This window comes from Ranitomeya variabilis, chromosome 7 (genome assembly GCF_051348905.1).
Source record: "Ranitomeya variabilis isolate aRanVar5 chromosome 7, aRanVar5.hap1, whole genome shotgun sequence".
Lineage (NCBI taxonomy): Eukaryota > Metazoa > Chordata > Amphibia > Anura > Dendrobatidae > Ranitomeya > Ranitomeya variabilis.
Genome location: NC_135238.1, coordinates 685,546 through 704,713, shown reverse-complemented (window position 1 = coordinate 704,713; position 19,168 = coordinate 685,546). Strand labels below are relative to the sequence as shown.

At 51.4% G+C, this 19,168-nt stretch overlaps 1 protein-coding gene across 3 annotated transcripts in view; it reads right to left on the bottom strand.

The window, feature by feature from the left end:
- Positions 1-19,168, bottom strand: part of STK36 (serine/threonine kinase 36) — a 156,686-nt gene that overhangs the window by 36,231 nt on the left and 101,287 nt on the right. For all 3 annotated transcript variants that reach the window (XM_077273575.1, XM_077273576.1, XM_077273577.1), the window contains 11 exons: positions 16,034-16,119; positions 15,854-15,953; positions 15,646-15,772; positions 9,426-9,538; positions 6,065-6,169; positions 5,892-5,990; positions 5,732-5,826; positions 5,589-5,649; positions 5,061-5,171; positions 2,503-2,577; positions 2,265-2,424 (listed from right to left, as the gene is read on the bottom strand). In XM_077273575.1, coding sequence (XP_077129690.1) covers positions 2,265-2,424; positions 2,503-2,577; positions 5,061-5,171; positions 5,589-5,649; positions 5,732-5,826; positions 5,892-5,990; positions 6,065-6,169; positions 9,426-9,538; positions 15,646-15,772; positions 15,854-15,953; positions 16,034-16,119 — 1,132 coding nt within the window. The remainder of the gene's footprint in view (positions 1-2,264; positions 2,425-2,502; positions 2,578-5,060; positions 5,172-5,588; positions 5,650-5,731; positions 5,827-5,891; positions 5,991-6,064; positions 6,170-9,425; positions 9,539-15,645; positions 15,773-15,853; positions 15,954-16,033; positions 16,120-19,168) is intronic.

Here is a 19,168-nt window from a genome sequence, read left to right as displayed (position 1 = left end):
TGATCGGGGCCCTCACTACTCTTGTATCTGGTGATCGGGGCCCTCACTCCTCCTGTATCTGGTGATCGGGGCCCTCACTCCTCCTGTATCTGGTGATCGGGGCCCTCACTCCTCCTGTATCTGGTGATCGGGGCCCTCACTCCTCCTGTATCTGGTGATCGGGGCCCTCACTCCTCCTGTATCTGGTGATCGGGGCCCTCGCTCCTCCTGTATCTGGTGATCGGGGCCCTCGCTCCTCCTGTATCTGGTGATCGGGGCCCTCACTCCTCCTGTATCTGGTGGTCGGGGCCCTCACTCCTCCTGTATCTGGTGATCGGGGCCCTCACTCCTCTTGTATCTGGTGATCGGGGTCCTCACTCCTCTTGTATCTGGTGATCGGGGCCCTCACTCCTCTTGTATCTGGTGATCGGGGCCCTCACTCCTCTTGTATCTGGTGATCGGGGCCCTCACTCCTCCTGTATCTGGTGATCGGGGCCCTCACTCCTCCTGTATCTGGTGATCGGGGCCCTCACTCCTCCTGTATCTGGTGATCGGGGCCCTCACTGCTCTTGTATCTGGTGATCGGGGCCCTCACTCCTCCTGTATCTGGTGATCGGGGCCCTCACTCCTCCTGTATCTGGTGATCGGGGCCCTCGCTCCTCCTATGTCTGGTGATCGGGGCCCTCATTCCTCTTGTATCTGGTGATCGGGGCCCTCACTGCTCTTGTATCTGGTGATCGGGGCCCTCACTCCTCCTGTATCTGGTGATAGGGGCCCTCACTGCTCCTGTATCTGGTGATCGGGGCCCTCACTCCTCCTGTATCTGGTGATCGGGGCCCTCATTCCTCTTGTATCTGGTGATCGGGGCCCTCACTGCTCTTGTATCTGGTGATCGGGCCCTCATTCTTCCTATGTCCCCTCTAAAATGTTTGACCGCTATGAGATACGGCCACCACCTTTCAGGGCTGATATACAACATTCTATAACGCTGTATATTTGCTCCTCTGAGGCGCTGGCTACGGACTAAGGACCAATGAACGTAGAGCGGAGTCCACGGCTCTACGGGATGCAAACTTTTTCCAGCATGGAGCACCGGTTATGTAGAAATTATTCTTGTGGTTTATTGAAGATGTTCTTGCTCGTCAGTTCATCCTCAGGAATCAATGTTTCCATTCAGTGACAGTAAGCAGAGGAAGACGAGCAGGCTGGATCTTCAGTATAGCTAAGGCCAGACGGGAGATTGCTAAAGGTAAATGTAAAGCAATCATCCTAGTCTATTAATCTCATCTGTATCTCAAGGTCTGAAGCCAATGTACTCCCAGTCCTAGGTCCATTGTGTGGATGGAGATAGTAGACCAAGAGCAGCCATCACCACAGGGGGTCTCACATGCACTCAGCATGAGCGAGACACCCCCACCAATACACAGTTAGCTTTGGAAGGGAAGTGTTTTCCAAGGCCCGGGCTCAATTCCAGGGGGGCAGCTTGTGGTATTGAGGACTGACCAGGAAATGTTGTTGTTGGAGTGACGTGGAGAGGAGGGAATCCAGGCTGAGATGGATGGATGACCTATGGAGTTTTGGAGATCGGTTGCCGGCTGTGCTGGATCACCCTGCTACAGTTGAGGGATCGGTCGTCTGGATTTCACAAACTTTCTTAAGGATTGTTGGTCCTGGATACTTGGACGTTGGTTGTGCTATTTGTCGTCTGGAGGAGCCTAGACAGTGACTAGAGACTAAACTGGCGGGAAATACGAAGTCTGTGGGCCATCCAAAAGTTGGGAGACAGTCAGTATCGCCTGGTACTGGTGCATTGGGACTATCGGCTTCGGGGAAGGGATCTTGTGTACTGTGGTCATTGTATTTTGGCCAACTACCTGGATTTGTTGTACAACCATGGATGTATGGAATAAAAATAGTTGCATCGTTAACCTGCCTAGGTGATTATTACAACCCACAACCTCAGATCTTCACATCTCCCAACCTGACCTGTAAGAGAAGAAAAATAACTTTTACTATACTCACCCACGGGGCGGTCCAGGGTGGTCTTCTTGGTTAGTAAAGTACTGCAGTGCGCCGACGCCTGCACACTGAAGTACTCTGTTTAGCCTTCAAAAGGGCAGAGAAGTGAGGCAGCGCAGGAGCGCAATTCCGAGGAGACTTCTGTGGATGAAGCATGGACGTGTCATCCATACGAACAAAAACTTTGGCATAGTACTGTGCATATAATGCAATCACCGCCCAGCACCCTGCACTGTATATAGGCTGGTAAGCCCCCGACATCTTACCGCATGCAGAGAGCAGTCTCCATTGTGGCTTCTGGAATTTGTCCTCTCTGGGGGTGTCTCCTTCCAGCGGCGCCCTTATTCTGGAGAACCGAAGCACGAGACTCACACTCTGCCACAGGAAAGCGCTCTCATCAGCAAGAACATGGGAAAGCTGAGGATCCTGAGAGGGCAATAGAGAAGGCGGCTTATCTCCAAACACTAGCAGGAACCTCACTGGGCAGTCAGCACTCATTGTTACCTGGGAAAGCTGCTGAAGAAGAAGATGAAATGTCCAGTCGTATAGTCCGGAGCTCATGGGGGGGCTACAGAGCATCTACAACACAGGAGGACACACAATGTTCACCTGTAAGTGTGGGGCTGCAGCAGAAGACATTGCCCGTAATGGACAGATCCCCATTACCAATTAGTGGTGGACTGTGAAGTTTTACAGGCAAACATGCAGCCATGGCCTGCAGGCCACGCCATCCCATCTCCTTCCATTCCATTCACGTGTACAGAGCGACGACCTTCAGCCCCCCAACCCGTCCCCCTCCACTCAACACACGTGTACAGAGTCTTTGTCTCCCACAGGACCACTCATTCTGCCCGTCCCCTAAACAAGAGTATGAAACTGCCGCTGCCCCTCAGAAGCCCCACCATCCCATTCCCCGCCATTCTGCATACTTGTATGGAGATGTGGCCCCTCCATCTTGTCATTCTCCACAGCTATGGCACATCACATGGAGGTATGCACAGATGTGGAGGAGGGGAGCTAGAGGCAGGCACAACCGTGGAGCAGGCGAGCTAGAGGCAGGCACAGCCATGGAGGAAGGGATCTAGAGGCAGGCACAACCGTGGAGGAGGGGAGCTAGAGGCAGGCAAAACCGTGGAGGATGGGAGCTAGAGGCAGGCACAACCGTGGAGGAGGGGAGCTAGAGGCAGGCACAATCGTGGAGGAGGGGAGCTAGAGGCAGGCACAATCGTGGAGGAGGCGAGCTAGAGGCTGGCACAACCGTGCAGGATGGGAGCTAGAGGCAGGCACAACCGTGGAGGAGGGGAGCTAGAGGCAGGCACAACCGTGGAGGAGGGGAGCTAGAGGCAGGCACAATCGTGGAGGAGGCGAGCTAGAGGCTGGCACAACCGTGCAGGATGGGAGCTAGAGGCAGGCACAACCGTGGAGGAGGGGAGCTAGAGGCAGGCACAACCGTGGAGGAGGGGAGCTAGAGGCAGGCACAACCGTGGAGGAGGGGAGCTAGAGGCAGGCACAACCGTGGAGGAGGGGAGCTAGAGGCAGGCACAACCGTGGAGGAGGGGAGCTAGAGGCAGACACAACCGTGGAGCAGGGGAGCTAGAGGCAGGCACAACCGTGGAGGAGGGGAGCTAGAGGCAGGCACAACCGTGGAGGAGGGGAGCTAGAGGCAGGCACAACCGTGCAGGAGGGGAGCTAGAGGCAGGCACAGCCATAGAGGAGGGGAGCTAGAGGCAGGCACATCCGTGGAGGAGGGGAGCTAGAGGCAGGCACAACCGTGGAGGAGGGGAGCTAGAGGCAGGCACAGCCATAGAGGAGGGGAGCTAGAGGCAGGCACAACCGTGGAGGAGGTGAGCTAGAGGCAGCCACAACCTTGCAGGATGGGAGCTAGAGGCTGGCACAACCGTGGAGGAGGGGAGCTAGAGGCAGGCACAGCCATGGAGGAGGGGAGCTAGAGGCAGGCACAGCCATGGAGGAGGGGAGCTAGAGGCAGGCACAGCCATGGAGGAGGGGAGCTAGAGGCAGGCACAACCGTGGAGGAGGGGAGCTAGAGGCAAGCACAACCGTGGAGGAGGGGAGCTAGAGACAGGCACAACCGTGGAGGAGGGGAGCTATAGGCAGGCACAACCAAGGAGGAGAGGAGCTAGAGGCAGGCACAACCGTGGAGGAGGGGAGCTAAAAGCAGGCACAACCGTGGAGGAGGGGACCTAGAGGCAGGCACAACAGTGGAGGAGGGGAGCTAGAGGCAGGCACAGCCGTGGAGGAGGGGAGCTAGAAACAGGCACAACTGTGGAGGAGGGGAGCTAGAGGCAGGCACAGCCATGGAGGAGGGGAGCTAGAGGCAGGCACAGCAATGGAGGAGAGGAGCTAGAGGCAGGCACAGCCAAGGAGGAGGGGAGCTAGAGGCAGGCACAGCAATGGAGGAGAGGAGCTAGAGGCAGGCACAACCGTGAAAGAGGTGAGCTAGAGGCAGGCACAACCGTGGAGGAGGGGAGCTAGAGGCAGGCACAATCGTGGAGGAGGGGAGCTAGAGGCAGGCACAATTGTGGAGGAGGGGAGCTAGAGGCAGGCACAATCGTGAAGGAGGGGAGCTAGAGGCAGGCACAACCGTGGAGGAGGGAACCTAGAGGAAGGCACAATCGTGGAGGAGGGGAGCTAGAGACAGGCACAACCGTGGAGGAGGGGAGCTAGAGGCAGGCACATCCATGGAGGAGGGGAGCAAGAGACAGGCACAATCGGGGAGGAGGGGAGCTAGAGGCAGGCACAATCGTGAAGGAGGGGAGCTAGAGGCAGGCACAACCGTGGAGGAGGGGGAACAAGAGGCAGGAACCGCCCTGGAGGAGGAGGGGGAGCTAGAGGCAAGCACATCACATGGAGAAGGAGCTAAAAGCAGACACGGACACTAAAGAAACCAGTTTCACCTTTGGTTTTCCATCTTATTGTTGAAGCACCCAGCAGGAACCATGACCACAGCTCCTGCATTATGTCTGCAGTGGTGTTAAGTCCACGATACTGGTTATTACATAAGTGATTAGACTCTTGAAAACTAAGGCCAGGAGGGGACGTACCAAAGGCACCTGGGACAGTGATTTCTTCACAGTAGACAGTAGGACATCATGGGACAGCGTTATTGATTCACCACAGTCATGGAGAGAAACAGCCAGTATGGAGGCGGCAGCCTGGAGAATGAAATATGGAGAGGGCAACGTGAGCGCAGGAGAAGGGTACACAAGGCTACTGTCAGGATGGAAGACGGCATCAGTAATACACGGGATGACGTGCAGAATGTATGGGATTACGCGGTGCTGCTCTGTGTAATACACCAGCTCCGGGATTACATTAATTGAGACTACCTGCTGCGTTCTGTATATAATCTGTGCTGTGGTCTAAGTAATCTTTGGGTGAACACAGCATCCCCTGCTGTTGTAGAGACAAAAGGATGGTGCGACCTTAAAAGTAACCCTAATCCCTAAGTGCATCCGAGGGACCAAGCTGCAGGTGATGGCCATCGTGTTATCCACTTCTGCTGCTGATAGTAAGTGGAAAAAGTAATTTTCTGCCTCGATAATTTTCTGCCTCATTATACTGCTACTCACCAAGAGGGATGGGACGTCACATGACAGCAGAGGAAGAACAGCTACTTTCGAGGCCAAGATCCTGCAAATAGTCAAGAAAAGGCACATGTGAGAATGGGCAAAGAAGCACAGACGAAGAGCAATGGAGAGCAAGAGACACTTACTCAACCGGGAGACATTGCAGGCGTAAGACTAGTAGAGAGATGATTAGAAGAGACAGCTCTGCAGCGTGGACTCGAGGTGCATCCCACAGATGGACCTAGGGAAAACAAGTAGTGAGTGGTGTCACAGGAGATCTCCTTACTTTAAATTCTCCTGTCTCACCTCCCCATTGATTAAGAAGGTGATATCCTGCAGCGCAGGCGAGCAGCTTGCAAGTCGCTGGCACACCTCCAGATTGGCATGGCAGCAGGCATACAAAACCTGGCAAAAATACAATTGTCAGCAACGTAGTCCCCAAAGTTAAACCAGGATGCAGAGCAATGGAGATCTATTACCTTAAGCTGGCTCACAACACAGGGAAAGTGCCTGAGTCTAGAGAGAAAACGAAAAAGGGGTGCCCCCGAATCTGAGAGTAGCTGTCCTGAGATATAGAGTGAGACCTACAGGGAAAAAACAAGGAAAACAAACACAACTACCTTCATGAAAGGGTAGAAAGAACCAACAGGTAACAGAGAAGAGGGAGCAGGGCAGCACAGGAGGTAAGATCAAGGCCAGTACAGAAAGCGATAAGGAGAGAGAAAAGAGTAGAAAAGAGAGCGTGCATAAGAGTAAAGGAAACGAAGGAAATGAGGAGAGAGAGAAGAGGCAGCGCAGGAGGTAAGGAAAGAGAAGGAAAGAGTGAGGGCTAGAGAAAAGGAAAAGCAGGAGATGAGGAGAGAGAGAAGGGGCAGCACAGGAGGTAAGGAGAGAGAAGATAAGGAAAAAGACCACGTAAGAGAAAAGGAAACGTAGTAGAAGATGAGAAAGAGAAGAGGCAGTGCAGGAGGTAAGGAGAGAGAAGAAAAGAGAACGCGCTAGAGAAAATAAAACACAGGAGATGAGGAGATACAGAGAAGAGGAAGAGCAGGAGAAAAGGAGAGAGAAAAGAAGGAAATTGAGCATGAGGAAGAAAAAAGGAAAACAAAAGATGAGGAGACAGAGAAAAGAGGCAGCGCAGGAGGTAAGGAAAGAAGGAAAGGGTGAGGGCAAGAGAAAAGGAAAAGCAAGAGATGAGGAGAGAGAAGAGGCAGCACAGGAGGTAAGGAGAGAGAAGAGAAGGAAAGAATACTCACAAGAGAAAAAGAAACAGGAGACGAGGAGGGAGAAAAGAGGCAGCGCCGAAGGTAAGGAGAGAGAATAGAAGGAAAGAGTGAAGGCAAGAGAAAAGGAAAAGCAAGAGATGAGGAGAGAGAAGAGGCAGCACAGGAGGTAAGGAGAAAGAAGAGAAGGAAAAAGACCACGTAAGAGAAAAGGAAACGTAGTAGAAGATGAGAGAGAAGAGGCAGCGCCGAAGGTAAGGAGAGAGAATAGAAGGAAAGCGTGAAGGCAAGAGAAAAGGAAAAGCAAGAGATGAGGAGAGAGAAGAGGCAGCACAGGAAGTAAGGAGAGAGAAGAGAAGGAAAAAGACCACGTAAGAGAAAAGGAAACGTAGTAGAAGATGAGAGAGAAGAGGCAGTGCAGGTGGTAAGGAGAGAGAAGGAAAGAGAACGCGCTAGAGAAAATAAAACACAGGAGATGAGGAGATACCGAGAAGAGGAAGAGCAGGAGAAAAGGAGAGAGAAAAGAAGGAAATTGAGCATGAGGAAGAAAAAAGGAAAACAAAAGATGAGGAGACAGAGAAAAGAGGCAGCGTAGGAGGTAAGGAAAGAAGGAAAGGGTGAGGGCAAGAGAAAAAGAAAAGCAAGAGATGAGGAGAGAGAAGAGGCAGCACAGGAGGTAAGGAGAGAGAAGAGAAGGAAAGAGTACTCACAAGAGAAAAGGAAACACAGGAGATGAGGAGGGAGAAAAGAGACAGCGCCGGAGGTAAGGAGAGAGAATAGAAGGAAAGAGTGAAGGCAAGAGAAAAGGAAAAGCATGAGATGAGGAGAGAGAGAAGAGGCAGCACAGGAGGTAAGGAGAGAGAAGAGAAGGAAAGAGTGAAGGCAAGAGAAAAGGAAAAGCAAGAGATGAGGAGAGAGAGAGAGAGAGAAGAGGCAGCACAGGAGGTAAGGAGAAAGAAGAGAAGGAAAAAGACCACGTAAGAGAAAAGGAAACGTAGTAGAAGATGATAGAGAGAAGAGGCAGTGCAGGAGGTAAGGAGAGAGAAGAAAAGAGAACGCGCTACAGAAAATAAAACACAGGAGATGAGGAGATACAAAGAGGAAGCGCAGGAGAAAAGGAGAGAGAGAAAAGAAGGAAATTGAGCATGAGGAAGAAAAACAAAAGATGAGACAGAGAGAAGAGGCAGCGCAGGAGCTAAGGAAAGAGAAGAGAGCATGCATAAAAGAAGAGGCAGCACAGGAGGTAAGGAGAGAGAAGAGAAGGAAAGAGAGCGCACAAGAGAAGAGGCAGCACAGAAGAGAAGGTGAGACAGAAGAGAAGGAAAGAGAGCGCAACCAAGAGAAAAGAAAAGCAGAAGACGAGGAGAGAGCAAAGGCAGCCCAGGAGGTAATGAAAGAGAAAAAAGGGAAAGAGCGTGCCCAAGAGAATCGGCAACGCAGGAGAGAAGGAGAGAGACAAGAGGCAGCGCAGGAGGTAAGGAGTGAGAAGAGAAGGAAAGAGCATGCGGAAGAGAAAAGAGGCAACGCAGGAGATGAGGAGAGAGAAGGAAACACAGGAGATGAGGAGAGAGACAAGAGGCAGCGCAGGAGGTAAGGAGTGAGAAGAGAAGGAAAGAGAAAAGAGGCAACGCAGGAGATGAGGAGAGAAGTAAATAGAGAGTGCAAGAGAAAAGGAAACGCAGGAGATGAGGAAAGAGAAGGAAACACAGGAGATGAGGAGAGAGACAAGAGGCAGCGCAGGAGACGAGGAGAGAGAAGAGGCAGCGCAGGAGATGAGGAGAGAGAAAAGAAGGAAAGAGCATGCGGTAGAGAAGAGGCAACGCAGGAGATGAGGAGAAAGAAGAGGCAGAGCAGGAGATAAGGAGAGAGAGAAGGAAAAACAGGAGATGAGGAGAGAGAAGAGGCAGCGCAAGAGGTAAGAAGAGAGAAGAGAAGGAAAGAGCACGGGGAAGAGAAGAGGCAACACAGGAGATGAGGACAGAGAAAAGGCAGCTCAGGAAATAAGCAGAAAGAAAAGAATGAAAGAGCGCAAGCAAGAAAAAAGGAAACGCAAGAGATGAGGAGAGAGAAAAGGCAGCTCAGGAAATAAGGAGAAAGAAAAGAATGAAAGAGCGCAAGCAAGAAAAAAGGAAACACAGGAGATGAGGAGAGAGAGAAGAGGCAGCGCAGAAGGTAAGGAGAAAGAAAATAATGTAAGAGCATGTGCAAGAGAAAAAGAAACGAGATGAGGAGAAAAGGAAATGCAAGAGATGAGAGAGAGAAAAGGCAGCGCAGGATATAAGGAGAGAGAAGGAAAGAGTGCGCAAGAGAAAAGGAAATGCAGGAGATAAGGAGAGAGAAGAGGCAGTGCACGAAATGAGGAAATAGAGAAAGAAAGAGTTGGCACGTGAGAGAAAAGGAAGCTCGGGCGATAAGGAGAGAGAGAAGGGGCAGCACAGGATACAAGGAGATATAGAGAAGAGGCAGCACAGGTAGTAAGGAGAAAAAGCGCAGGAAAAAGAAAAAAAAGGAGAAAGAGAAAAGGAAGTGCAGGAGATAAGGAGAGAGAGAAAAGGCAGCGGAAAAAAAAGAAGGCAAACACATCATGATCCATGATAATGAAAAGTAGGTAAAAAACCTTTTCTCTGAGTGGCCGATGCTCTGCTGATGCAGACACGTCACACAAAGCCGCCAGGACTTGAGTAAAAAGGCGAGATGAGCAAATGTCTTCAGTGCCCGGCGGGTCAGGAGCTGGTGACAAAAGAGTTCTGACCTCAGAAAAAGGTGTGACAGATTTGGAGAACACGAGACGTCCCATTTCTATTGGATAACTTACTACAATGCACAGACACCGAGATCTAAAGAGAAGGCAACATCAGAAAACGACGACAGATTACAGAGTCGGATTATTTGCTAAGCACCATTGATTCCCGGTTCTGTACATGCAAAATATAACAACAATGAACAGACCAACACTCACCGAGGGGAGAAGACCTGCTGTGGTGAGGGGGCAGCGGGGTCACTGCAGGCTGTGGTGAGGAGGCAGCGGGGTCACTGCAGGCTGTGGTGAGGAGGCAGCGGGGTCACTGCAGGCTGTGGTGAGGAGGCAGCGGGGTCACTGCAGGCTGTGGTGAGGGGGCAGCGGGGTCACTGCAGGCTGTGGTGAGGGGGCAGCGGGGTCACTGCAGGCTGTGGTGAGGAGGCAGCGGGGTCACTGCAGGCTGTGGTGAGGGGGCAGCGGGGTCACTGCAGGCTGTGGTGAGGGGGCAGCGGGGTCACTGCAGGCTGTGGTGAGGGGGCAGCGGGGTCACTGCAGGCTGTGGTGAGGGGGCAGCGGGGTCATTGCAGGCTGTGGTGAGGGGGCCGTAGGGTCACTGCAGGCTGTGGTGAGGGGGCAGCGGGGTCACTGCAGGCTGTGGTGAGGAGGCAGCGGGGTCACTGCAGGCTGTGGTGAGGAGGCAGCGGGGTCACTGCAGGCTGTGGTGAGGGGGCAGCGGGGTCACTGCAGGCTGTGGTGAGGAGGCAGCGGGGTCACTGCAGGCTGTGGTGAGGAGGCAGCGGGGTCACTGCAGGCTGTGGTGAGGGGGCAGCGGGGTCACTGCAGGCTGTGGTGAGGGGGCAGCGGGGTCACTGCAGGCTGTGGTGAGGGGGCAGCGGGGTCACTGCAGGCTGTGGAGAGGGGGCAGCGGGGTCACTGCAGGCTGTGGTGAGGGGGCAGCGGGGTCATTGCAGGCTGTGGTGAGGGGGCCGTAGGGTCATTGCAGGCTGTGGTGAGGGGGTCGTAGGGTCATTCCAGGCTGTGGTGAGGGGGTAGCGGGGTCACTGCAGGCTGTGGTGAGGGGGCAGCGGGGTCACTGCAGGCTGTGGTGAGGAGGCAGCGGGGTCACTGCAGGCTGTGGTGAGGAGGCAGCGGGGTCACTGCAGGCTGTGGTGAGGAGGCAGCGGGGTCACTGCAGGCTGTGGTGAGGAGGCAGCGGGGTCACTGCAGGCTGTGGTGAGGGGGCAGCGGGGTCACTGCAGGCTGTGGTGAGGAGGCAGCGGGGTCACTGCAGGCTGTGGTGAGGAGGCAGCGGGGTCACTGCAGGCTGTGGTGAGGGGGCAGCGGGGTCACTGCAGGCTGTGGTGAGGGGGCAGCGGGGTCACTGCAGGCTGTGGTGAGGGGGCAGCGGGGTCATTGCAGGCTGTGGTGAGGGGGCCGTAGGGTCATTGCAGGCTGTGGTGAGGGGGTCGTAGGGTCATTCCAGGCTGTGGTGAGGGGGTAGCGGGGTCACTGCAGGCTGTGGTGAGGGGGCAGCGGGGTCACTGCAGGCTGTGGTGAGGGGCCCGTAGGGTCATTCCAGGCTGTGGCGAGGGGGTAGCGGGGTCACTGCAGGCTGTGGTGAGGGGGCAGCGGGGTCACTGCAGGCTGTGGTGAGGGGGTAGCGGGGTCACTGCGGGCTGTGGTGAGGGGGCGGTAGGGTCATTGCAGGCTGTGGTGAGGGGGCAGCGGGGTCATTGCAGGCTGTGGTGAGGGGGCAGCGGGGTCAATCCAGGCTGTAGTTAGGGTGCAGCGGGGTCATTGCAGGCTGTGGTGAGGGGGCAGCGGGGTCACTGCAGGCTGTGGTGAGGGGGCCGTAGGGTCATTCCAGGCTGTGGTGAGGGGGTAGCGGGGTCACTGCAGGCTGTGGAGAGGGGGTAGCGGGGTCATTGCAGGCTGTGGTGAGGGGGCAGCAGGGTCATTGCAGGCTGTGGTGAGGGGGTCGTAGGGTCATTCCAGGCTGCAGTTAGGGGGCAGCGGGGTCATTGCAGGTTGTGGTGAGGGGGCCGTAGGGTCATTGCAGGCTGTGGTGAGGGGGTCGTAGGGTCATTCCAGGCTGCAGTTAGGGGGCAGCGGGGTCATTGCAGGTTGTGGTGAGGGGGCCGTAGGGTCATTGCAGGCTGTGGTGAGGGGGCAGCAGGGTCATTGCAGGCTGCAGTTAGACAGATGAGGAGAAGATGTAGGGCGGTGCAGCAATGTGGAGAGGATGGATAGGTGGTACAGAAATGAGGAGAAGATGTAGGTTGGAGCAGCCCTGTGGAGAGGACAGGTAGGTGGTAGACAGAGATGAGGTGGAGATGTAGGGTGGTGCAGCACAGTGAATACTTTTGTGGGTGAGATAGAAGTTTATATTATTTTCTGTAGTGGATGGGTAACCAGTGAAATGACTGGCACAGGGTAGAGGCATCGGTGTAATGGTTGGTGATAAATATGATCCTGGCTGCTGCATTCAGGACAGATTGGAGAGGGAAGAGTTTAGTAAGAGGGAGACCGACTATTAGAGAGTTACAATAGTCCAGGCAAGACTGAATAAGAGAAACAGAAAGATTCTTTGCAGAGTCAAAAGTAAGAAAAGGGCGAATTCTGAAGATGTTTTTGAGGTGCAGGTGACAGGAGTGGGAGTGTACAATTGGTGTCATCAGCACAGAAATCTTGCTGGATACCAAATCTGCTGATATTTTGTCCAATAGGGTCAGTGTATGATAAGAGGTGGAGGCCCAGGACTGAGCTCTGAGAAACCCTGACAGTAAGGGGAAGGGACCTATGAAAGAGTCCTGAGAAACCCCCACAGTAAAAGGAGGCTACCTAGAACTGAACCCTGAGGAAAGCTGGAAGTAAGAGAAGGTGACATAGGACTGAGCCGTGAGGAACCCCAACAGGAAAAGGAGGGGGCCTATTACTTAACCCTGAAGAACCCCGACTGTAAGAGGAGGGGGCCTAGGACTGGACTCAGAGGAACCCGGACAGTAAAAGGAGGGGTCTAGGACTGAGCCCTGAGGAACCTCCACAGTAAGAGAAGAGGAACTAGGACTGAGCCCTGAGGAACCCCAACAGTGGGGGGGCGGGGCTAGTACTGAACCCTGAGCAACCCCGATAGAAAGAAGAGGAGGGGCTAGGCATGAACCCGGAGTAACCTCGACAGTAAGAGGAGTGGGCCTAGGACTAGTCCCAGGGGAACAAAGACAGTAAGAGGAGCAGGGCCTAGGACTGAACCCTGAGGAACCTCTACAGTAAAAGGAGTGGGCCTTGGACTAGCCCCAGAGGAACCCAGACAGTAAGAGGAGCGGGGCCTAGGAATGAACCCTGAGGAACATTGAGAGTAAGAGGAGTGGGCCTTGGACTAGACCCAGAGGAACCCAGACAGTAAGAGGAGCGGGGCCTAGGACAGAACCTTGAGGAACCTCGACAGTAAGAGGAGTGGGCCTTGGACTAGCCCCAGAGGAACCCAGACAGTAAGAGGAGCGGGGCCTAGGACTGAACCCAGAGGAATCCCAACAGCAAAAGAAGGTGACCTAGAACTAAACCATAAGGAATCCAGATAGTAAGAAGATGTGACCTAGGACTGAACCCTGAGGAACATTGACAGTAAAAGGAGGGGACCTAGACCTGGGACTGAACCCTGAGGAACAATGGCTGTAAAAAGAGGGGACCTAGGACTGAACCCTGAGGAACCCCGACAGTACAATACTTTAGATATGTCAAAGCAAGAAACAGTAGAACAGCACTGCCGGGCACCAGGAGAAAAAAACAACGTGAAACAAGATGCGTACTGCATCAGCTGGATTCCTGACCGCTGATCACGGGTGCTCGCATGAAAGCATAGGTGAGTAATGAATCCTGTCATAGAAAAATTCGGCAGCACTCACCGATCCTGGAGTGAATCCCGTAGAAGCGCTAGACACAGCGCGAAACGGCCGTCGTTGACCCCTGCACATTCCTGCTGTCACTGCACATCCCCTGAGCCATGAAGATGTACCAGCACATGTCTTAATAAAGACTTTTTTCACTCCAGGATCGGTGAGTGCTGCCGCATTTTTCTATGACAGGATTCAATACTTTAGATACCTTGGCCGGGTCAGTCACAATTCTCCACTCCAGCCATCTAGCTATAGTTCTGTGTTGTCCAATGGCTCAACTGCTCTAGCCGACAATCTTGTTTACTAGCCCAAGCTACTAACTCAATAATACAGCCATCAATCCAAGACTACCCTGGGGGTCATCACTCCACGATATCCTTGCAGCTGATGAATGCAGATGGCTGGACCCTGGCGGTGATCAAGTCCATAAAGACAGATGACACTTCTATTCAGAGGGCGTCACTTGTATATAAAAAAAACCATGAGAAGGGGCACAGAGCGACAAGTGCGAAAGCAGGCTATGAGTGGCACATAGCAAGCAAGAGCAGGTACTGGGTGGCACAGAGTGCTCAGTATGAGAGAGCAGTTGCTGGGGACACAGAATGCTGAGCATGTGAGGGCAGGTGCTGGGTGGCAGCGTGCGCAATACTTATGGTTGCCCTTCTCTAGGCAGTGGGGCTCCTCCATGGGCATTAGGGTTAGGGTTGCCCTTTTCTAGGCAGTGGGACTCCCCCATGGGCATTAGGGTTAGGGTTGCACTTATCTAAGCAGTGGAACTCTCCCGAGGGCATTAGGGTTAGGGTTGCCCTTTTCTAGGCAGTGGGACTCCCGAGGGCATTAGGGTTGGAGTTGCACTTTTCTAGGCAGTGAGGCTCCCTCGAGGGCATTAGGATTAGGGTTGCACTTCTCTAGGCAGTGGGACTCCCCCCAAGGGCATTAGGGTTAGGCTTGCACTTTTCTAGGCAGTAAGGCTCCTCCATGGGCATTAGGGTTAAGGGTTGCACTTTTCTAGGCAGTAAGGCTCCTCCATGGGCATTAGGGTTAGGGTTGCACTTTTCTAGACAGTGAGGCTCCTCCATGGGCATTAGGGTTAGGGTTGCACTTTTCTAGGTAGTAAGGCTCCTCCATGAGCATTAGGGTCAGGGTTGCACTTTTCTAGGCAGTAAGGCTCCCCCGAGGGCATTAGGATTAGGGTTGCACTTCTCTAGGCAGTGGGACTCCCCCCAAGGGCATTAGGGTTAGGGTTGCACTTTTCTAGGCAGTGAGGCTCCCCCGAGGGCATTAGGATTAGGGTTGCACTTCTCTAGGCAGTGGGACTCCCCCCAAGGGCATTAGGGTTAGGGTTGCACTTTTCTAGGCAGTAAGGCTCCTCCATGGGCATTAGGGTTAGGGTTGCACTTTTCTAGGTAGTAAGGCTCCTCCATGAGCATTAGGGTTAGGGTTGTACTTTTCTAGGCGGTAAGGCTCCTCCATGGGCATTAAGGTTAGGGTTGCCCTTTTCTAGGCAGTGAGGCTCCCCTGAGGGCATTAGGGTTAGGGTTGCACTTCTCTAGGCAGTGAGGCTCCCCTGAGGGCATTAGGGTTAGGGTTGCACTTCTCTAGGCAGTAAGGCTCCCCCGAGGGAATTAGGGTTAGGGTTGCACTTCTCTAGGCAGTGAGGCTCCCCCGAGGGCATTAGGGTTAGGGTTGCACTTTTCTAGGCAGTGAGGCTCCCCTGAGGGCATTAGGGTTAGGGTTGCACTTCTCTAGGCAGTAAGGCTCCCCCGAGGGAATTAGGGTTAGGGTTGCACTTTTCTAGGCAGTGAGGCTCCCCCGAGGGCATTAGGGTTAGGGTTGCACTTTTCTAGGCAGTGAGGCTCCCCTGAGGGCATTAGGGTTAGGGTTGCACTTCTCTAGGCAGTAAGGCTCCCCCGAGGGCATTAGGGTTAGGGTTGCACTTTTCTAGGCAGTGAGGCTCCCCCGAGGGCATTAGGGTTAGGGTTGCACTTTTCTAGGCAGTGAGGCTCCCCTGAGGGCATTAGGGTTAGGGTTGCACTTCTCTAGGCAGTAAGGCTCCCCCGAGGGCATTAGGGTTAGGGTTGCACTTTTCTAGGCAGTGAGGCTCCCCTGAGGGCATTAGGGTTAGGGTTGCACTTCTCTAGGCAGTAAGGCTCCCCCGAGGGCATTAGGGTTAGGGTTGCACTTCTCTAGACTGTGGGGCTCACCTGTTGGCTGTGACCTCTCAATGATCTTGTCCAGGGCATGGATATAATCTGACAGGAGAGACTGGCACAGCAGAGCACAGTCATCTGGGCGTCCACAGCTGGTACTTTCACTAAGAGACATCAAACACTAGAAAACAAATGTTAAGATTCGAAATCAAGACCTCGACTAAAAAAAACTGATCCAAGAGATGGCAGCAACTGACTTTACCTCTAAGCCCCTTGTCAATATGATGGTGTTGGCATCTTCTGGAGAGTGCAACAGCTCATCCAGCACCCGCAGGAAGTCTCCGCTGCACGCCAGGAGTTCCCTGCAACAAAGGGGTAACATCAGCCTGACAAGCCAGACAACAAAGGGTAAAAGATCACCAACCTTCACCTGGAGGCTCACCGGGAGGATTCAGGAAGACCCCAAAAACAGTAATAAGAATTCAGCAGGGCAAAAAGGTCGGACAGGAAGGAGGCGGCCCAGGAGCACTGGAAGGAGGGAGAAGTAAGGGTTAATAGGGTGATAATTCACCTACTACCACCCCCATCCTCCTGACCACAGAATTCACTGTTTAAAGCGAAGGGGTTAGTATCCAGCTGATAATACACAGTTGCATTTATAGATGATGTCCTGAGGGATGCGCTGTTCTAACCTCCCAGCAGAACAGATGGCATGCTACGACAGCCAAGGATCTGCAGAAGACCCTTATGCCTGCTATGATGGATCTCCTGTGGAAGACGGCCCATGGCTGATGCTTATAGGAGACTGTGACTTTTGCTATATTCAGCTGCACAATCAGACTATGAAAGGATCAATACCCTAAGTGACTGCGAAAAACAGTAAAAAAAAAAAAAAAAAAAAGTTTATTTTTTAAATAAAAGTATAAAATATTCAAATCACCCCTATTTAACCTCGTTAAAAATTAAGAAAGAAGAAAAAATACAAGTGGCATACGAATTCTCAATATATAAAATTAGTTAATGCCGAAATGGGGGAAGAAATTAAAACATCAGAACTGCGTCTTTCTGGCTGCTACAATAGCGCAAGAAAATGCAATAAGACGCGATCAAAACATCGATACTTCGCCATATAACATCAACAAAGACATGGAATCTATCTAGATTACTACATTGATAGAGTACCAGAACCAAGCTTACTGCTTAGATATGGTGCCATAACGGAGCTTACTTACAAACATACACACAACAATACAGCTACACAGTGCCTAGTACTATCACCACTACACAGAGAATACATAATATTATAATATCACCATTACCTCTACATGAAACTACATTCTATACAAAGACCAATGATGCCACCATACACTCCCTGACACAAGTTAGGTCGCTTATTCATGTTATGTAAATAAAAGCTTATAACCTGACGTTAAATTCATCCATTGGTTGTATAAGTTATTCTTTTGAAAGCTGAAACCCTCCAAAATGTGGTTTAGGTTAAGAAAATAAATTGTTATTGAAGCAGAAATATTGATCAGTTAATGGACACAGAATCGTCAGATTTTGGCAAGACAAAATTTTTGTTGCCCACAGACAAATAAAATACAAATATATGTTGCATAACATTGGTGAATGAAGTTGTGGTGCTCATCTAGATTCTTTGGTTTTGTCTTCCAAGCTTCCTCTTTCATCCTACCCCAAACATGCTCAGTGATGTTCATGTCTGGTGACTGGGCTGGCCAGTCCTTGAACACCTTGATCTTTTTTGCCTGGAGGAACTTTGTTGTAGAGATGGATGTATGAGATGGAGCACCATCCTTCTGCAGAATTACCTCTTTTATGGTTTGGAATATAAGAGGTAGCTAATACTTCTTGATATTTTAGGCTATTGATATTGCCTTCCACCTTGCAAATGTTTCGCACACCCCTATACGGAATGTAACCCCAGACCATGATCTTTCCACCACCAAATTTAACTGTCTTCTGGGTGTATTTTGGATCCATACGGGCTCCAGTAGGTCTCCTGCAGTGTTTGTGGCAGCTGTGGTGTAATTCTACTGAAGAGAAATCCACCTTCTGCCACTTTTCCAGTGTCCATCTATTTAGCAGGCTGTGGGAGTTTGTAGATGCCACACGGTTTTTTATTTGCCTTTTGTTTAGTGCTGGCTTCTGGGCACTGATTCGACCATGGAGGCCATTTTGAGACAGAATCCTAGAAACTGTTCTAGTTGACACAGGGACTTGAGGTGACCAGACCTGTTGGAGCTCTGCTGCTGTGGAAGAGGGGCTTGCTTTGGATTTTCTAACCAACAAACGTTCCTCCTGAGCAGTTGTCTTGCGGGGTCTGCCAGACCTTGGCTAGTCAAACACATCTCCAGTCTCTTCAAATCTTTTTTTAATTCTTTGTACTTGACGCTGAGACACATTAAAGGTGCCCGCCACCTCTGCAGTGGATCTGGTCTTCAGCCTCTTGATAATCCAGGCTTTGGTCGCAGGGTGGATTTTGGCATGTTGTCAGAGCTTAAGTTGCAGTTCAAGTGAAGGTCTGGGGAGCGGGGTTTCTTTTTATACACACACACTAAATAACCGATCATTTACTGAGCACAGGTGAGGATGTAAACTAGGATTGGGTGCATTATATGACCAGGCGACAAAACTTTTGTCTTGCTAAAATCTGACCATTCTGTGTCCATTAACTAATCAATATTTCTGCATTGATGTCAATTTATTTTCTTAACCTAAACCACATTTTGGAAGGTTTCAGCTTTCAAAAGAATAATTTATACAACCAATGGATGAATTTAACATCAGGTTATAAGCTTTTATTTACATAACATGGATAAGCGACATTACTTCTGTCAGGGAGTGGACACCTTTTACTACTTGTATACTACAATACTGATCATTAATTTAAAAAAGCACAATACTAAGTGCCATTGTATACAGGAACTCTGTATTTACGGTCAGTGTAAAGATACTACAGTGATCACTGGTGACATTATACACAGGATATCTGTATAAGGTGTCAGTGTACAGGTAATACAGTGATCACCACTGCCAGTGACATTATACACAGGAGCTTTGTATATAGTATACAGTGTATAGTGTCAGTGTACAGGTAATACACTGACTCACTAGTGACATCTCTAGCTGAAGTCCTTCATCTTTGCGTTTCATTTTCATCCAGCACAGACTGCCGTCACTTCTTCCAGCCAGGACTCGTCTCTGCATAAAATAACATAGTTACCTAGAGCACGGCCTACAGACCACATTCCCCACTTTTTCCCTTTCTTCTACACCATGTTCCAAATTAATAAGCAAATTATATTTTTCTCGGATTTTCCTAAATGGTCGGTGCAAATGACAGTCAGTCTAATAAAAGTCATCACCCGTTAGATTATACATCGAATTTTATTGAAGAAACCTCACAATGATAACAGTATAATCTCCAAAATGAATAAAAACTCAAAATACACTGTTCCAAATTATTAGGCACAGTAGAATTTCTAAACATTTCATCTGTTTTAAAGAACTGAAAAGTCTCATTTGTGGAATTTGCAGCATTAGGAGGTCACAT